We start from the raw sequence: 19,544 nt of genomic DNA on the forward strand, positions 1-19,544 counted from the left end.
TCTTACTCCATTCTTCAGGGTAATTTGCTTCTGAAATTATTTTAATAACTCCTCCATTCTCTTGTCAAGCCTTACATGACAAAGCATGTTTTTCTCAATAATTTGTTTCCCGCTAGAGACTGAGCTGTATTCCCTGAATAATCTAAGCTACCTGCTGCATTCAGTCCTAATGGAGCTGCTGGCAAATGAGTCCAGTTTGTAGTAACAAAGGGAGGCATGGTATTAACTCATGCATTATTTTTTGCCTTTTTATGTCTCATGCTGACACAAATGCTTCTGCTTTTTCAACTTTATACAGTTTAATAATTTAGAGAATCTTTAGAGATTTACGCTTGGATGGATTCTGGGTAAATCTCTGAGAACTGGCAAGAGTTGGGCTTGTGTGACCCAACAGGTCAGGAAGATTTCTAATTCTATCTCTCTATATTTGGTGCTGCATTTTGCTTGGTCTTTGTATCTATTTTTCATGTGCTCTGGCCACTGATGTGGTTTCCCTTTGCTGTCCACTGTCTATCTTCTGAGCTTCAGGCTAACATCCATAAGTCACTAGCACTTCACTTTACATGCCCTTTGTCCATTTTTGCCGCCCTTCTTCTTATCTCTCTGTCTTTGGCTCTGTCTCAGTTTCCAGGGCCTTGTTCATATCTTATTTGGAGCTGAGTTAAATTTTTCTTTGGCTCTTTTCTTCCCCTTTTTTGTTAGAGACTGTCACTCTGTCTGCTGCTTCTCTTTATTCCTTTGTCTTTATATGGGTTCAACTCAGGCTCTGTCTGCCTGTTACACTTTTCACTTTTCTTTCTTCACACATTTAAGCTCCACCTTTATTTGTCCTTGTGAGCCCCTGTAACAAGGTTCCAGTTTTGTTCCACTACACAAAGTCTGTGATAACGTATCTTTCTTTATCATTTTTCTCTTTTTTGTTGTGCTTCTCTTTCTTTTTCATCTATCCACCTGTCTTTGTCTCATTCTTACCTTGTGGCAAATTCTGTCCCTCGGTTCTAAATGCCAACTTCTAATGTTTCTAGGCTCACCTTTCTCTGAGTTAAATTCTTACAGTGTTGACAAATTCTGTCTCTTGTTCTGTTTTTCTAAGAAGATTTCTAGCATAGCTTGAGATATATCCAAGATGGTTGAGAATATCTGAGTTCTAACTCTGAGTCAACGGTATGTTCTGTCTTTTGCTTTTGCATATGATTATAATTGCGTCCATAGTTGGATGCTCCTTTACTTTGTTGCCTTTGGGCCCCAATGTTCAATGCAAAGTAAAGTAGGAAAAGTGACTTTGTATTTAAACTGGCAGTGTGCAAAATGCAGTTGGCAATGGTTGCTCAAATTCCATTAACATTGCAGTATAAATCTTTCTTATGGGAAGTAAACCACATCTCCCAGTCTGGGTCAACACTGAGTTTTACACTTGATGTGTGCGATAAGATAAGATGAGGTAATGCCAGGAGAATGAAACTAAAAATGAAAAACGATTCAGAGCTGTACCGCCCTCTTTTGGATTTGCATGTAATTACATCTCCCTTTACTATCAGATGCAGCAAAGGCAAATTCAGCCAAGACACGCCGTGTGATTTATATAGTTTTAAAATATAAATGTTTCTTAGATTTGAAAATGGATTTTTACAAAAAAATAAAAAAATATGTTCACCCAAATTAATCTAAGTTTCTGTGGACTAAAATATATACATTTCGAAATAAATTAATTTTAGTGGTAAAATCACATTAAACAAAAGCAACGCCACTGCATTTTAAACAAAATCTATTATTTTAAACAAATTGTAACAAATAGCTTAATGACTAACTATGAGTGGTGGTTGACAGATTTAAATTTCTTATATTGAATTATTATAATACTTTTTTCAGTAATAATAATATTTTAGATAATTTTTATTGTTGCCCTCATATTGCTATTTCACCAGTTTCAATAAATAATAGAGTAGTTATTACTACTTTTATCAGCATACCAAGATAATGAGACATTATTGTCATTGTGCAGAAGTACAATGGAATTTGTCTGGAGGAACACGACAATTAGCAGCAGTGCAAATAAGAATGAAAATAGATAAATAGATAAAATACCAGAATGTCCTTCTGGATATTTTATCATCTTATACATAGTAGAATAGTTTAAAGCTACATGCTGCAGGAATGCTTTGCTGTAAAAATCCAGTAACAAACGTTTCATGACCAACATCTGTAAGAATTTCCTTTTTTTTGAAGATCTTTTGCAGATTGTAGATACTGTGGTCCCTCACTATATTGCGGTTCACTTCTCACGGTCTCACTATGTCGCAGATTTTTAAGGTGGGTTTAGTTCTTTGGATGTTTCGCTATTTCACAGAGTTTTACAGTACAGATATTTTTCTGTATTTGTTAGTATAAGGTTGCATTGAAAAATAACACTAGAGAACAGATGACTGTTTTTTATGCACTATCAAACTGCTACAGGCTTTCATTAGACACAGACTATGATGAAAATGTGGCAGGAAGTCATCAAACTCACGACACTTCACACTTACGGTCCGGACAACATAACACCTAGCCAAACTAACTACGCTGACTACACCACAAAAACACAATAAAACCCAAATACTAATAACACTGTAACACTAACATAAACCACAATAATGACATTTAAACCCCCAACACCCTGAACTCCCATGGTGCATTGCAGCACCACAGTTCAGTCATAGTGACCAGCTCTGTTATCGCTACTTTATTTAAATAATTTTTGTGTTATAATAAGCATTTTTTAGCCTAAAAAATAGAAAGCAATATGAAAAAAATGCTAAAAAATAACATATTAAAAGAACATTTAATGTAAATAAAATGCGTAGCGTACACCTCTGGGCTCTGATTGGCTCAGCGACCGTAGCATCAGTCTCCCCTGTCTCCCTGTGTAGCACATATGGTATAGCGGCATTCAGTATCTGGCCTTGTCCGTTTCACTTAGACGTCTGATCACTGCATAGTGTTGCTCTGTGGTGATGTGTAGTGTGTGGGGAGGCTTAATAAAGCCTTAAAATATATATCAACAAGAAAAGCACTCAGAGAGCCTAATACTCCACCAAGACTTTTCATTCTCTGACCTTGCACTGAACACAGGCGTGTGTTATGTATGTGTGCGTGAATTGCCTGAACTAAACATGTAGCGGGTGGCAGGAATTGATGGGACTCAGAAACACCCCCACAATTTAATCAATCAATGAATTCTTCCTTGTATCATTTCCGATAAGTCGGCAATGGCAGATTTGTAGTAGGATCATATGATCGTCAACTGGGATCTGATGCAGCGTTCACTTGTTGTCATGGTTACAGTGACGCAGTGCTGGCCTCTATATCTTGCAATCGAAATCTTTAACAAATCTCTGGATCCAGACTATAAATCGCATCACTGCAGAAATCTAATCACTTGGTCCTTGTGTCATTTCTGACCTTCCCTCAAAATTTCATCCAAATTCGTTGGTCCGTTTTTGAGTAATGTTGTAGCTACAGGACAGACAGTGTTCATTTGCATTTACTTTATTTTGTCTATTACTTTGGTGTTTATTTATGTTGTGCCTTGGATCTTATTTGGTTGATTATTTGGTCAGATATTGTATTGTTTTGTGTTTGCTTATTGCCCTGCTCGATTTAATTGTGGTACAGCAGGAGAGCCGGTAAGAGCGCAGTCTGTGTTTGTTGTGCTGAGCAGTGAATAAAACCTGCAGAAAACTGTCCTGTCCTGCTGGGGATGTTTAGCATGGAAGACAGCAAAAGATATGAGCATGTGAGCAGATTACAGAATAATTATAACCCGCCTGACCTACAGCCCTGGAGACGGGTGAGTCGACCAATATTTAAGGGTTGCAATATGGTCGCTACTTCGCGGATTTTCGGCTATCGCGGGGGTTGCGTTCCAGACCCTCCCGAGGGATCACTGTATTGTAGTTATGCCTTCATTTGTCATTTCAAATGATGTTACTTCAGAGATCAGACTTGTAGTTCCACTCTTAAGTCACAAGTAGGTAAATATACCAAAATACTTCATACACAGTAGATATCAGCGCTGAAGTGACAAAGAAAACAGTAATGTCCTCCCTATGGTGGTGACAATGGAGGATAGCTAATGTGAATGTGTGGTGGAGGAAGAATAAAACTCAAACATCACCCACGCTAACAACAAAAACGTTATTAAGAATAGCTTTTGAAATTCCTGTCAAATTTTGACAGCATCATTGGTTAAGAGCCGACCTACCAAGGATCCTTTATATTCAAAATCCCACACCAGCTGTCTAAGTAATAATATTCGCTAATCAAAAATGCTACAGACACGAAAGAACAGCCACATACAATATTTTGTTATTTTACTGTCCTCTGCTTTCTTCTGATCATCCATATATTCATTAACATGGACTAGAACTAAAGTCAGACTGTAGTTAGAACACTAAAAGCTGGTTTGAAGAATTGACCGAATAGATTTAGAGGTTTGGTTACTGTGGGACTGTCATGCTGATGTTGAAGTTTAAGAGTGTAGGATAATTAGAAATGGATTGTTTGGACACAGAATCTTACTCTCTGGGCTGTAATATAACAAATGAAAATTTAGTGTTTACTATTCTAAGAGTGTAGTTCATAATAAAGTCAAGAATATTCAGAAAGGTCTCATCTATCATGGATGATTGATGCCAGCTGCTGTGCTGAGGATGTCCTCAGAATCGAAGCCTGATGGTTACAATGGCAGCATCAGGAGAATGTAGGACGCTTAGGAAAAATACATATTTTGTGAAGGAGTAATTTGACTGAATTTGAGGTTTATAAAGAAATCACCATCTACATTATTTTATGTGTGTCATTCAACTCATACTTGGTTTTACTAGCTGAGTTTAGAAATTGTACAAAGCTGCTGGTATGTTCCTGCTTACTGAAAAGGACAAAATCTCACCACACTTAAATATTGGGTTGTCCCAAAATGATGACAGTTTGCTGCCTACAGGATCACAGCTGCAGTCCTTTATGTGTCTTTCAACTAGAGTTGCAATGGTTAGTCAGAAAATGAATGTACGATTATTTTCATAATCATCACCCTTCACCAAAATCAGAAATAATTTGTTGTTCAACCTCCTCTAATGTGAAAATGTGCTGCTTTTCATTTTCCTTGTCATTGTTGCATATTGAATTAACTACTGATGGAGTCTGAACTGTTGGTCGAATAAAGGCACTCTATGATATGACCTGGTGATGGAGCATTTTTACTAGTTTTCTAATGTTTTACAGGCAAAACTGAAGAAATATTAATATAGGAAATACAAATAATACAAACCTGTATTGTGACTTGACATTTCAACAATAACAGTAAGACAGATTCTCAGCACTGCCATCTCTACAAAATCCCCAGTTTCCAAGACAAATATCTTTTCAGAGAAAACAACTGATGTAATAATGTTGATTTTGACACAGATTCTGACTTACTGTATTTTCTTTAGAGGTGTAGTCCTGGCAAGACTATTAACATTTGACGTTAATGCAGTGTCTGTCACTCCAAAACTGACAATCAGGTGACAAACACAGTGTTTAAGAGTTTCAGGATTAGGCTTCACAGAGACACATGAATTAAATTTACTATATCTAAACTAAAGACAATTTAGTATAATATGCAAATTTATAGTAAATGATGCACATTTTGTGGCATTTTAACCTTGTGTATTATTGACATAATCATGTTATATATGTTGATATGTAATGTTATGCAAGGCATTTTGGATCGATTTCTTGCATCTCAAATATTAATGTCCCAGTGTTTTCCCTTGAATTCTGATTTTCATGCAATTTTTCCTGTTTCATCTTTCTCCATGTTAAGATAGAAGAGCCGGGGCGAGCTCCAGTCATCTAGAAATGAACACAACAGCCGTTTCCTCCAATACTTTGTCTTCTAACTTTAAAACACTTCTGATTTCACACTCTTGAGGGTGATGCACCAAAGGGAAAAGGTGAAGCTACACTATGCGTAAGATGTCCGTGTGAGCTGACACAATATCGATTCAAATCATACATGGTTCACCGACCAGATTGCTACTTTGTGCAAGCCAGAATACTTACGGGGTTTTTTTTGATCTGAGAAGAGATGACACATGTAACTTGGATTCTGTGTCATTTTGTTGCAACTTGATTTAAAAAGTTTGCATATGCAGGCCCACATTGGAGAAAAAAACGCTGTGTAACAGTTTTCTTAGTGCTCCTGTTACTGACATCAGATGCTAGTGAGGTTTTATATTCAGCCCTAATATAGACACACTAAGTGTAATTGAGCAGAAAAAAAAACCAACAAAAAAACAAGGCTTTGTATGCTGCAAAGGCCTGCGGGCACTGTAGGCCTCCACCTTGTTGTACTCACTCACTTCCTCTTAACCGCCTGAAGGCAGGAAGAGAGAAGAGACAGAAGAGGAAGAGCAGCAAAGGGGGCTGGGCTTATTGCTTTCATTTAAAGTAAAAAGAAAAATGCAGAAGTTAGAAGTTTAGGGAGAGAGAAATAATCGGAGGAAAATCAGAAAGACGAGACTCAGAGTAGCGAGAGGGGTGAAGAGCCACCTGCAATCATGGCTCCTTGGACAAGGACCACCACAGAGCGGTACGGTGTCGGTAAGTCAGCCTGAGCTCACTTGTGTCTTTGTCTATGTGGCCATGAACAGATATGCTGCTCTCTGTTTCCATACGATGGTAAACTGGACATGCAACGGACAACAATGAGAAAAATAGATGCTCATCACTTCCTGCTTGACAGGATGTGAGCAGGTGCTTTAGGAGCTTCAGGATGCACACAGTTTGAGCTCAGTTTTAATATTGAAATCATGTTCACCTTTTCATTTCACAAGATCTGGAACGGGGATCGATAAGATCATGAGCAAAATTTACAGTCTGATGGAGAAATAAGCAGCAGTTCATCTCCACGCGTGACTCCTTTTGCAGCACGTAAATACAGAAGCTGGGAGACAAATTATTCCTGAAAATGACAGTTCTAAGCGTGAAACATTGATTTTGGCCAGGAAACAAATCCGAGACTGTGCAAGAGCAACCTCAGAGTACAGTCTGCAGTTTATCTGGTGTGTGGGTTTAATATGGCGGCACTGATCAGTGTGTGCTGCCATTAGATATGCAGCGCAGTCACAAACTTGGCAAGACAACAGATTTCTGACTTCCAAGACAGACTGTTCAGAGGTTCACTGGCCTGATGCAGCCTTTGTATTCATTTATCAGTTGATTACAGTGGGTTGCACTGTGGAAAATGAGTGGAGACAGTTTAAAGTGTTTTTTGTCCCAGTAGTTCTACCGGCTTAAGGTTGTCAATGAAAGTGCCAGTGAATTTAAAATAGTGATTTTAAAGGCTTTACTAATGAAATTACCCAGGGAAGTGTTATTTATCTGCTGTATTTACAATGACCGTCTTCCTCGTCTCTATAAGACTATAATACACACAGGAAGTGGGGGAAGAAGGAAGTTTGTGCGAGTCTGAAGCTGTGCAGCTGAATGCTGTAAAGAATTGATTTAAAAAAAGTAGACTACTGTTGTCAGTGAAAATAATTTAATAAACTATGCATATACACACTGTTTGAACATCATTTTGATAATAGTGTTCCACTTTTTACACAGTCGCAACAATGACTGTAATTACCTGCCATTTCTTAGCTGTAATTACTTGTTTAGACTCCATAATACCTTCAAGCACACATCTACAAAAGAATCCAGTATTTCATTAGAGGCAGACTAACTGATCATCTGTGTAGAATGATCAGCCCGCTGTGTTGCTCCGTCACGTAACTGCTGTTGTACCTTTTCCTGCAGCATGTGTTGCTACCACTGCTGCTTTTCTCATATGCTATACGGTAAATGCATCTTCTGATTATTTACACTAACTAATCAATAAATGAAACTGCAAAATAACCAGAAAATATAAAGACAAATAAAATAAATATCTATACAAAATGTCCCAGACTTTGCTGACATCATTACATCACTCATTTTGTCTCACCATTAACAGCCCAAAGAAATACTGTTCAGTGTCACATAATAAATGTAAGTAGCCAATCCTCAACACTGACAAGCTAGAAGGAGACAATGACACTGAAATTTTTGCCTAAATAGGACTAATGTCATTCACTGAAATACATTTTAAGTCCAGATCTGGATAAAGGGAGGGAAAAAGCTAACAATGAAAATGTTAACCTGCATGTATGTTGGGTTCATTGTGGCTCATCAGTTTGACAGGTGATTCAGGCCTCCCTTCTGCATAAGCTGAGCTACTTTTATTTATCACCTCAAGATATTTACCAGATTTCTACCACTGAAAGACAGACTTCTTGGGTTTCTCCTTGGCTCCTTGTTTCTTCAGCCATTGGCCTAAACATGCATTTGGCAATTGGACACAAACAACTGTGGTCATAGTAACCAACAAACTGCTGCATTTCACCAGTCAAGCTCACTGACACAGTGGTCTAATAACTGACTCCTTTATTAGCCCATAACTGTTGTTTATTTTTTTTTATTTTAGTGAAGTGGAATTTTGTTGGCCAAGGAGAGAAACAACTTTCCCTGGAGGTAGGAGACACAGTTCACATCCAGGAGGTCTGCGAGGGTAAGAATATCTAATAATTATATTAAATTAAATAGTACTTTTCAACAATGATTCCATAGAAACAAGAGAATCTATTATGTTCTTGTCCCTCACTGATTTTCTTCTTCTTTACAAATTGCCATCTCTTGTTTGATGCTCCCAAATATTCACACTGTCCTGTTTTTTCATGTTCACCAGTAAACATTTTTAAAATAACATCAATATTTTGCATCAAAACAAGCATACCTTTCTTATATTAGAAACAGATTGTACATTTTAAAGAACAAGTCTCTTCACAGTTAAAGATGTTAAAAATCTGTAACTTTTGTTTCTTTCTATGGAGTTTTTCCCAGAATTAAATATTAAAAATCCACAGACATGATAAACAACTTTACGATGCAGAGTGTACAAATATTACATAATTGTTACTACTAATGAAAGAATATATGAAATTATACTTTCCTTGCTAGATTATAGTGTAGTAGTAACAGTCAGTAACAGTTGATTTGTGTTTCAGGGTGGTACAGAGGCTACTTGGCTCGAAACAAATCCCAACAGGTAAAAGGTCACAAACAAATACCCTGTTTCTACACTGTGCATTATATTGACATTAAGAGCGATATAATAACACAAGCACCTTCCTTTACTCATGTTACCCCCATTAATTCCTCCTCAGGGAGTATTCCCTGTCAGTTTTGTCCATCTTAAGGAGGTCATCCTCGAAAAACGAGGGTGAGTGGAAAAATAAACTCTCTAGCCAGTTCTCAAAAATTACAAAAGTTTCTGAATTTGTTCAGTTTTCAAGTATGTGTGTGTGCGATTCCAGAGATGAGGAGGTGGTGATGTCTACAGAGATGCCCTTGGTGAAGGAGGTGACCACCACACTGAGAGAGTGGGGAAGCATATGGAAGCAGCTATTTGTGGTATGAACCAAATAATCCAAAAACAATATACGTGTTGTTGAATGTGAGCGGGACTGAATGTAATGCAGAACGTCTACCTCTGTCCAGGCCAATAAAGAGGGGCGTGTGAAGCAGGTCCAGAGGCTGATGTGGGAGCTGATGGAGTGGCGTTCTCAGCTCCTGTCTGGCACCCTGCCGAGTGACGAATTCAAGGAGCTCAAGCAGAAAGTTACTTCCAAGATTGATTATGGCAACAAGTATGTCTGCAGTGAAATCCTTTAATTTCATGTTCACACTTAAATACATATTGATACATTCCCATTGTTAAAGCTCATCCATCAGCCAGCAAAGTACGACTATTAATCACTGAGACGGATCTCCTTTGCACAGCTCTCTGCTCCCTTTCTAATTACCTTGTCTTCCCATCTCGTCTTTTATACTCTGATGTTTCACCTTCACTGCCCATGTTTCCTCTCCACTCTTCTTGCGACCTTGTTCACCTTCCATCAATCTTCGCGATACTCAACCCCAGGATCCTGGAGCTGGACCAGGTTGTTCGAGATGAGGACGGAAACATCTTGGACCCAGAGCGAGCCAGTGTCATCAGTCTCTTTCGGGCCCACGAGGAGGCCACAGCCAAGATCAATGAACGCATTAAAGAGGAGCAGGTACAGGACAGAATGTAGGAGGGAGAGGACCGTACAGAAAGTATTTTAATTCAGAGTGGATGTGATGGCAGATGTTGAAATCTCAACTGATTTACTCTGCCACTTTGACATGGCTTTGGTTTGAAATTTGTCAACTTCTCCTAAGAAACTTTTACATGGTGTAATATCAGTATATATAAAAGCTCAGAAAGACATGGGTGGAATCACAATTTTGTCTCTCATTTACATTTTTTTTCTTTTTGATAAGAAAGTTGTGAAATGAAACTTTGCAGGAAATGGATAATCAGTTTTACTTGCCAGTCATGTCTGCCAGCAAGGACTAATTAAGAATTCACATCCTTACAAATTGGCTTAACATCACTTTAACTCCGTGCAGCTCGTTTTGCATTTCAACATCGATTCATCAGTACGAAGAGAATCTATCTATTAAGTTCTTCTCTTTCACTGATCTTCTTCTCCCTTACAAACCTGCCATCTGGATGCCGCAGCTGGTACATTTCAGAATAAGTAACCATTAATTATGCGATATTGTACCAGCCAAACACATTTGTCAGGACCTTGCCAAAAATTAATGCTTTTAGTTGGTGTTTTATCTTGTTGAATCATCACCTCTAGTTATCCTCCTGAAACTAATGTCCTCTCCTGCAGTCCAACGTCCAGACAGACCACAGTGGGATCTCAGCACGGATCCAGTCCTCCCCCACCCACAGCCTCTACGTCTTTGTCAGGAACTTTGTGTGTCGCATCGGAGAGGACTCGGAGCTCTTCATGTCCCTCTATGATCCCATCAAACAGTGCATCATCAGGTGACACTGGTCTTCTAACTGAGCTTTACTTTTAGATGGTCGTCCAGCATGTGCAGATGTTTTGGATGTGAATTCTTGTCAGGTAGATTTGAGGATTTGAACTCGCAGACCTTTCTGAAGGATGAAATGTCTGTTTGGACTTTGAATTATTTATGTATTGCTCCTGTTGAAGCCTGGCAGATTTCATTTATCCCCCTTTCCATCCATTTGAAATCAATTTTGTGGTGTAGTGGTGAGTTGAAGAGACAGAGAAAATCATAAAGATTAAACTAAGTTGTACGGAAAAAACAGTATAGGTTATATTAATAGGACTCCTATGAGTTAGATTTTTCTTGTGTCAAGAATTGAGATAATAAAATAAGTTAACTTCATCTATAAATGCCATAAAAACTCGGGAAAATTGAGATTAAGGAGGTTTACTGCCACTGAAGCTCTCTCAGTGTCAGTTTACTGTCTGAAATGAATGAAAAATACTTGAACTGGTGTTGAGATCTTCTTACCTTCCCCTGATTCCTCAGCAGTCTAAAGCATTTATGTTCACACACGCTCCAGCCCTGACCTTTTCCTCCATTTTCTAAGATCTATATACCTTTCCTTCTCCTCCCCTCTGTTGTGAAGCTCCACTAAATGAGAGCAATGAAAAACCAAAAATAAACATACATAAAATACAAATTATTGAGCCGCAATTACTGACTGGCAGCACTACGTGGTGCCTGACATTGCTGATTTTCAGCTCTGTCGCTCACTGTCATATAGGTAATATATCTATTTCTCAGCCAATGCAACTGAAAGTATGAAGATACGCTTGAATCGATCATCTTTTTTCCAATATCTAGCCACCCATTTTAGATTTTCCTTTACATTCTTGCAATATGTCCTGATTTATGATTCTTTTCTGGTTGTATTATGTTTGTCTCACTGGTTAAATACTTGGCTCGACACCTTGTCAATGTGTTTATATCCCTGAAAACAACTGGCAGATAATAGGTTTTTTTTAACAGGAATATTTTAGCGAGGAATTAAGTTTTCCTCGGCTTTAATTTACCCTCAAGTACCCATGGCATTTACTGTACATGTGTGTCTATCTTGCTGTCTGTTTTTCTATTCATCCTTCTGTCAGTGTCTTGTGCATGCCATTATGTCGGAGAAATGCTAGTGGGAAAAGCAGGGTATTATCCAGATGCACAACGGTTCCAAGTGCCTGTCAGAAGATGACTGAAACACTTGAACTGTAGTTTCCCTGACATCGCTGAATGTCAAATCATTAAACTGCACCCACTGTGCTCATGTGCAACAGCCAGGCTGCTGTGTGCAGAATCTCATCTTGGCAGCCAGAGCGTCCCTGCAGAATTCAGTTGTGAGGGATGAGATTCTCTCTATTGTTGCTGCCATTTCTGATAGTATGCCTGATTGTATGTTCAATATTATGATTATCAAGGTGTGGCTTGTTTTTTTTTTTTTTTTTATAACTCTTTGTCATCCTTTGTGCAGTGAGAACTACCTGATACGCTGGGGAAAAGAAGGTTTTCCCAAAGAGATTGACTTGCTCAACAACCTCAAGGTCGTCTTTACAGTAAGTGGCCACAGGAGGGCACTGTCACACTGTCTCTGAGCGCCACACGTGCTGGGTTCCATTGGAATACATGATCTTATTTCTTTTTTTTCCCCATTTTCTCCTCCAACTTCTCTGATGCCCACTCTCTGTATGTGTTTTACTTACTTTGTCTTCATCTTTGTCCACAAGGACTTGGGGAACAAGGACCTGAGCAGAGAGAAGATTTATCTGATCTGTCAGATAGTGAGAGTGGGCAGGATGGACCTGAGGATGGACAAGAAGTACACTCAGGGCCTGAGGCGTCCGTTTGGGGTGGCAGGTACTTCAAGAGGACACAATACCAATGTTTTTGGTCTGAAGTGCTCCTAAATTGCTAATCCAAGTGTCCAAGCGATGTATGTAGTAGCTACCAAACTGCTAATCCAAAACATTTTTACTCACTGGCAACATCTACCAGTACTGCACTGATTAAAGTTTTTGACTCCTATAAACTATGAAACAACCCCTGTGTTGTTAGCTTTTGTGCACACACATATGTGGGTGATGCTATGCATAGTTCAACAAATGGTTTCACACTTTCCCACTGATCAACAGATGGCAGTAACATGTCAGGAAACACACTAATGCACCAACAAATGTAGAGAAAAAAGCTGCAAACTTATGAATTGCACAGTGCTGGCGTGAAACTTTTACAACAAAAAATGCCCACTGTAAATAATTTATAAGGAAGGAAATGCTTTCAACATGTTCAACCTCAAGGATTTATATAGTGTGTCTTCACGAGTTGAACTGAAAAAACAAACTTTTTTGCTTGTTTACAAGGAAACTTTGCAGCTTCCCTTTATTCTGTCTCTGAAAGCTGTAATGTATTTTATGACAGAAAAGGCTGTTGTCTCATTTCACCAGTTTTGCCAACTATAATGACTTTCAGTACCCTTTCAGTCATTTTTGTTCCCTAAAGGTCAGAGTAATTCTGTTTGATTCGTCAGCTGCAGGTGCAGGTATTATTGCCCATATTTACACCAGGGAGCCGTAAGGTACAACCACAATCCTTTGCAGGGACAAAACTAAAAAATTAATTGTGACCATCAACTGTTTTTTTTTTTTTTTTAACCTTTTAGGTTATTGTTGCTCCCACTGGCACAGAAAAAGTGCCCTATATCCCCATATAACCTCCCACAGCAGCTATCAGGGAGTGCATTTAGGGTTGTGTTTTTGGTGTGTTCTCTGTTGTGCTGATGTGAATCCACATTGCAAATTACTGTGTAATATTGTCTTTGATTTTGTCCTCACAGACACATTTGTTTTCTCTCCTTGGCAGTGATGGACATTAGTGATATCATCAAAGGGAAGATTGAATGTGACGAGGAGAAGCAGTTTTTCATCCCCTTCTTCCCGTATGTCCTATTTTCTTCCTGTGTTCCGCCTCCTCTGCCTCTCTCCTGCCTGTTCTTCTCTATCAGACTTGTGAATTTTCCTCCGTATAATTCAATTAGCAATATTGCAATTCTCTGTGTATAATGGTTTCACAATTTGCACAGTTTTAAGATCAAATGTTTTTTTTGTGTGTGTGTGTTATTTACTTTTGTGTGTTTGGCTCCAGGGTGGTTGCTGAGAACGACTTTCTCCACACCTTACTGAACAAAGTGACAGCATCACGAGGCGACAGCGGTGGCCAAGGTACTGTCTCACATTCTCTACTCTCCGTTTCCTAGCCATGCCAAAATTCTTGCAAAAGTAAGTGGTCCTGTATGCACTGAGGGTTCCCACTGGACTGTGCATGCTGCAGTCATTGGTGGTCAGATAAAATGGCTATTTCTCATCTCTCATTCTCATCCTCGCCTCTTCTCTCTGCACCGTAGATGAGAACGAAGGACATTATCCTGATGGATAGCAGCCGCCCTTGAGCCGATGCTTTCATATTACTTACCCTTTGTTTCTCCCTCACCAGCCTCTAGTCTTGCTGCCCACTCCCTCATGTTTACAGCTGACTTTGACAACCCCAGTGGGTGACACCGTCTTGTTCCACATAGAGTAAGCCTGCATGTTGGACTGCACTGCCTTATCGCTCAGCTTTTATCTTCCTCCTGCTCCCGAAGGCTCCGGGCGTAACCTAGATATGAAAGGTGCATCCGGACGAGCCGATATGGAAAGAGCACCTGAGGCCACCAGATGTCTGTTCTTAACATTACTCACCCCTAATCTCTCCTTCCTCTCACTTTGAGACGCTTTTGCTATTGTGCACACACACACACACACACACCCACACTGACATACACTGTCTTCCCTGTAGGTATGTGGTTAGTTTTGAAAATGTGGGTTTGTGACACAGTCTAGATTTCACCAACTCTGTCTTTCCCTGAAATAGCTCACCCTCTTTTCCCTGTACCTGTCCATTTCTTCTCTCTGCTTTTACACATAATTTCTCTGAAAGCTGCAAGAGCCCGTATTCTTTAGGAGAACATTTCTGTCTATTATAATAACACCTTTATGTTTTCTTTTTCTCCCTTGCTGCCCTGTTTTACACCTCTTTCCCAAATAGAAAACATCATTTTGTATTATTGATTACGACCTATTCTGCAACAACAGCAGACATTTACCCATCAGCAGAACATTTTAACATTGTGCTTCTCATAACCACTCAAATTTTCCACAAAGTGGAGCACGCATTAAGTTCAGCCCTCAGGCCTCATGTTTCAGGGTTTCTGTAAGTCCTGAAAAGCATCTTAAAATTCAGTTGTAATAGTTTGGAGCCTTGAAATTCTTTTTTCATTTATTTGGCTTTCATTTGAATTTACATACCTGCGAGAGAAATCATTTCTTGGTTGTTCATTTAAAATAAACTGGAATGGCACCTTTTTGCCCAAAGTACATGTTCTGAAAAAGTAATGTCAAGTATTCAGTTTAACTCTCTCATGCCCGTAAACATGCAGAAGTTGCTGACTGAGATCTGTACAGATCACATCTGTTCTATATTTCTCTCTTTTGGACCTGTTACATTTTACAGTACGGTACAGAAATCTTGGGTAGATATGAAGGAATAAAAAAAATAAAGTAAGATAAATACAATAAAATTTCAAGGTTTAGTTGTATGGCAAAGGAAAACTATGACATTTTTCTTTATTAATTCAAATCATCTGTTGACTTCATAAACAAAAAGAGATCAAGAAACTGATTTTATACACAGTAAACTATGATGTCACACCACTAGGCTGCAGATTCAGAGTCCAATGATGGTATAGGAACTGCGCCAGAGGCTTTATAAAGAATATATTTTCTGAAAAAATAATCAGCTGCCTGAAATAGATTTAAACCATACATAGATTTTCTCCTTGTCCAACCCTCCAGGTCTCTGGGTCACCATGAAGGCTCTGGTTGGTGACATAGTCCAGATCCGGAAGGAGTATCCTCACCTGGTGGACCGCAGCACAGTTGTTGCCCGCAAGCTGGGCTTCCCAGAGATCATCATGCCAGGAGATGTTCGCAATGACATCTACCTCACCTTACAGGCCGGCGACTTCGACAAATACAACAAAACAACGCAGAAAACCGTGGAGGTCATCATGTGGGTCTGTGATGAGGAGGGCAAAGTCATACAAGTGAGCAGCACGAAGATGTGGCTGGGGCATGTCAGCATATTTGAACAGGAGAGGGATTTGTATAAATGGACATTGATGTGTGTGTGTGTGTGTGATATTTGAGGTTAAGTGTGTAGGTGCAGAAGTATGTGTGGTCTTTTAAGAGATTGAGGTGTTATGGGCCAGTGAGCAAGCACTTACTCACCCTCTCATAGTCAGGGGCACATAGAGGCGGCTTTTACCCAGAATGAATGCACTTATATGCACACAAACACAACGTCCTTCAAGTCAGTGACACATATTTTTCTCTCCCTCTCCTTTTCCTAGAACTCCATCTGTCTGGGAGCAGGGGATAAGGCGGTCAGCGAGTACAGGTCTGTCATCTACTACCAAATCAAACAACCTCGCTGGATGGAGACATTTAAGGTGTGTGTGTGTCTCTACTCAGTGTGTTACTTTCCTTAAAATGTCTGGTTGCTGTATAGCATTTGCATTCCACATTTCTGCTACGTCTGTCATTTAAAAAATGCACAGAAAAGCATTGTATATTATCTTTAAAATATCTCTTATATTGTATATTTGATAACATCCTTCAGGTGGCAGTCCCTCTGGAAGAAATGCACAGAATTCATTTACGCTTCATGTTCAGACACCGCTCTTCCCATGAGTGTGAGTATCGTGCTCTGTGCCTCCTCCTGTCTGTTTTCTCCATAGATCCACGCTCTCTTCTCTTCTCCTCTCCTCTGAAACCCTGAGCTTAATATGACACCGAAACAACCGAATGATTGTACCCAATTTGGAAAATGACCCAAAGCATCATTACACGCACTTGCTTATACAAAGGAGCAGTTTTTCCTCCTTTGTGTCTGAATCCTCACCCTCCCTTCTCCCACCTTTCTCTCTTTGCCTGATGCATTTTTCTCCTTACTCTTCTGGTTCCCTTGTACACATCCTTCTCCCTCGTCTCCAGCCAAGGACAAGAGTGAGAAGAACTTTGCTATGGCGTTTGTGCGTCTGATGAAAGAGGACGGGACGGTTCTACAAGATGGACTGCATGACCTTGTGGTCTTCAAGGTCAGAACCAGTAATGGAGCTTTTAGCAGAGAAAAAAAAACACACAACAATGGCTTCATTGTCCTTTTTAAAGACAGATAAACCACATACACAATAAATTAGATAAATATCTCTTAAAACCTGGTTAATTTAAAAGTGTGTTATTTATTGCCAGCCAGATCCCATCATCGTCATCCAACACCATTGTGCAAGTAAATAAAACATAGATATTCAACTCTTTCAAATTGAGAGAGACACAATTAACCTTTTATGAGAGATTTCATGGCTTTTGGTGGACCAGGCAGTATTGGTATGGACAGCCGAACTATACTAAATAATGAATTTCATTTTAAGAATGAGGCCAAATTAAAAGGCAACTTATCAAAATGTTAGACTTTACAAACAGCTGCAGTACACAAAGTTATTTGCAGATAGATGTCAAAAATATGTTAACACCATGGGAAGTTTCTCAGTGTGTGTTAGTTGCAACAGTCATAACAGCAGATCTCAACATATAGTGGGGTTGGACAGAAGATTATGGCCACCCAGACAGGTTGAATGAAGCCAAATAGATTTCCTGCCAAATGAGCCAGAGCTGAGATTGAACCCACTTATTGATTAAATGCCAAACGCAATGAAGATTAATTACTCTTGATTCACTCAAAGACCAAACGGATTGTCCCCCTGTGCCCTCTTTCTCGATTATCTCTCGTTATCCCTGCAGTCCTCTCGATTTCTGTGCCACTCACGGCTTCAATCTCTTACTCCCCAATGTTTCCAGCCGCTCACTGATTATTTACTGGTGTGGCATTAATGAGGGCAGAGTTGAAGTTTGTTCAGTTAAAATATGACTGCAGGGTGATAAATCTAAATCTGGAACAATGCACAGTAATTGAAGTCTGGTCATATAAATAACACCACCAATCAAGATGCCAAGAGAAGATATTTCCTTTTCTCTTAGATCTGTTGCTTCCAACGTTGACTTTGTTGAATCTTTTCAGCACTTTTTAACTAAGAAGAAAAGTGATGTCTCAGTGGTTGGTGCTGTTTTTGTTGATGCTTTTATATTTTTAACCTGTGTGCTGCAATAGTTTTTAAAGTTATGAGTTTACAAACAGGCAGAAACCGATGAGGCATAGAATCACGAAAGATTACTGCTGTGGAAGAGGCGACTTCATTCATCATTTGTCATTTTTTCCCTTCAGGGCTGGCCTGATAAATCACTGCATGTGTAGCAAATCCCAGTGTCTCTTTGTTTTCTGCTCCCACATTTGCATCAAGGCATTTTGACTAAACACAGGAAGTACAGTTCTTGTCCCAGTGCTGCTCAGACACCTGCCGAGCATCTGTGCTGTTATTTCCAAACCTGTAGCATTGCAGGTGTGTCAACGTTGTTGGGTTTTAACTAACTTTTGTCCTTTCAGGGTGATAGCAAGCGTATGGAAGACGTGAGCTCCTACTTGTCTTTGCCCTCGACCCGCCACCACCATGGTGACCCCCACAAGGGGGCAACGGTGAGCCGCAGCTCCAGCAGCTTGTCCGGGAGCGGAGGAGGCCTGTCAGTCAGCTCCAGAGACAGCTTCAGCATCTCCACCCTGGTCTGCTCCACCAAACTCACCCAGAACGGTAGGGATGTGTGTATGTGGGTGTGTGTGTGTGTGTGTGTGTGTGTGTGGGGCAGGTGTTACAATATTAAAATACCCGCTTCGTGACAGTGTGTTGGCATTACTACTCTGGAGACTTGGCAGAGGAAAACATTTTTATTCAGAAACACACCCGTATAGACACAAAAGTTGAAGAAAGGTCAGAAGGAGAATGTTTGAAAATTAAACTTGACACGTCAAAAAACATTAATTAACACCTTCTTTGAGCAGAGTAATAAGGCCAGGCCAAGACAATGAATCATCGGTTGGCTGTGAAATTGGTAGAGGACAAATCCACTGCTTAGAGTGTCTGTTGAAATCTGAAAGTACTACTGTGCCCTCTTGGCTTGGGTTAAATGCTTGGAAACAAATTTGTCTTCAGAAAGCCCACATATACGGAAAATTGTTCTGACTGGATGAGGCAGTGTTAATTTTTAGCTGAGGTTAAAAGTTGAGGTGAGGTTATTGGAGAGGAGACATCCAGCCCATTAATGCTGAGTCATCATTATGGTAATTACATTACCATTGCCAGAACTACAAGGGTGTCTATGTTATGAGTCATGGCATAGTAAGCAAAGGATGGAAGGTTGGCGGTGTGTATACATGGCTTTTATTAGTGGGCACTGTCATCGTTTTGCCCTACACACTCAGATAGGCAGCCACACAAGCGAGGAACACACACACTGAGGTGCACACCCTCATCGACAAATGCATAAACGCACGTACACTCCAGGCAGTAAGGTGCA

The 19,544-nt window shown here is 39.7% G+C and overlaps 1 protein-coding gene across 2 annotated transcripts in view; it reads left to right on the top strand.

Moving 5' to 3' along the window:
- LOC111575946 (dedicator of cytokinesis protein 2) overlaps positions 1-19,544 on the top strand; it is a 132,330-nt gene that overhangs the window by 28,535 nt on the left and 84,251 nt on the right. Inside the window, exons 1-17 of one of the 2 annotated variants that reach the window (XM_023281391.3) lie at positions 6,453-6,624; positions 8,531-8,614; positions 9,111-9,151; positions 9,270-9,325; positions 9,420-9,516; positions 9,604-9,752; positions 10,028-10,163; positions 10,812-10,969; positions 12,461-12,542; positions 12,714-12,843; positions 13,846-13,921; positions 14,128-14,204; positions 15,873-16,123; positions 16,430-16,528; positions 16,699-16,771; positions 17,073-17,176; positions 18,580-18,781. In XM_023281391.3, coding sequence (XP_023137159.2) covers positions 6,582-6,624; positions 8,531-8,614; positions 9,111-9,151; positions 9,270-9,325; positions 9,420-9,516; positions 9,604-9,752; positions 10,028-10,163; positions 10,812-10,969; positions 12,461-12,542; positions 12,714-12,843; positions 13,846-13,921; positions 14,128-14,204; positions 15,873-16,123; positions 16,430-16,528; positions 16,699-16,771; positions 17,073-17,176; positions 18,580-18,781 — 1,858 coding nt within the window. In that variant the 5' untranslated portion in view covers positions 6,453-6,581. Of the gene's footprint in view, positions 1-6,452; positions 6,625-8,530; positions 8,615-9,110; positions 9,152-9,269; positions 9,326-9,419; positions 9,517-9,603; positions 9,753-10,027; positions 10,164-10,811; positions 10,970-12,460; positions 12,543-12,713; positions 12,844-13,845; positions 13,922-14,127; positions 14,205-15,872; positions 16,124-16,429; positions 16,529-16,698; positions 16,772-17,072; positions 17,177-18,579; positions 18,782-19,544 lie in introns of those variants that run through there. The other variant, XM_055016344.1, reaches the window with a different exon arrangement.

This window comes from Amphiprion ocellaris, chromosome 13 (genome assembly GCF_022539595.1).
Source record: "Amphiprion ocellaris isolate individual 3 ecotype Okinawa chromosome 13, ASM2253959v1, whole genome shotgun sequence".
In the NCBI taxonomy this organism is placed as follows: domain Eukaryota; kingdom Metazoa; phylum Chordata; class Actinopteri; family Pomacentridae; genus Amphiprion; species Amphiprion ocellaris.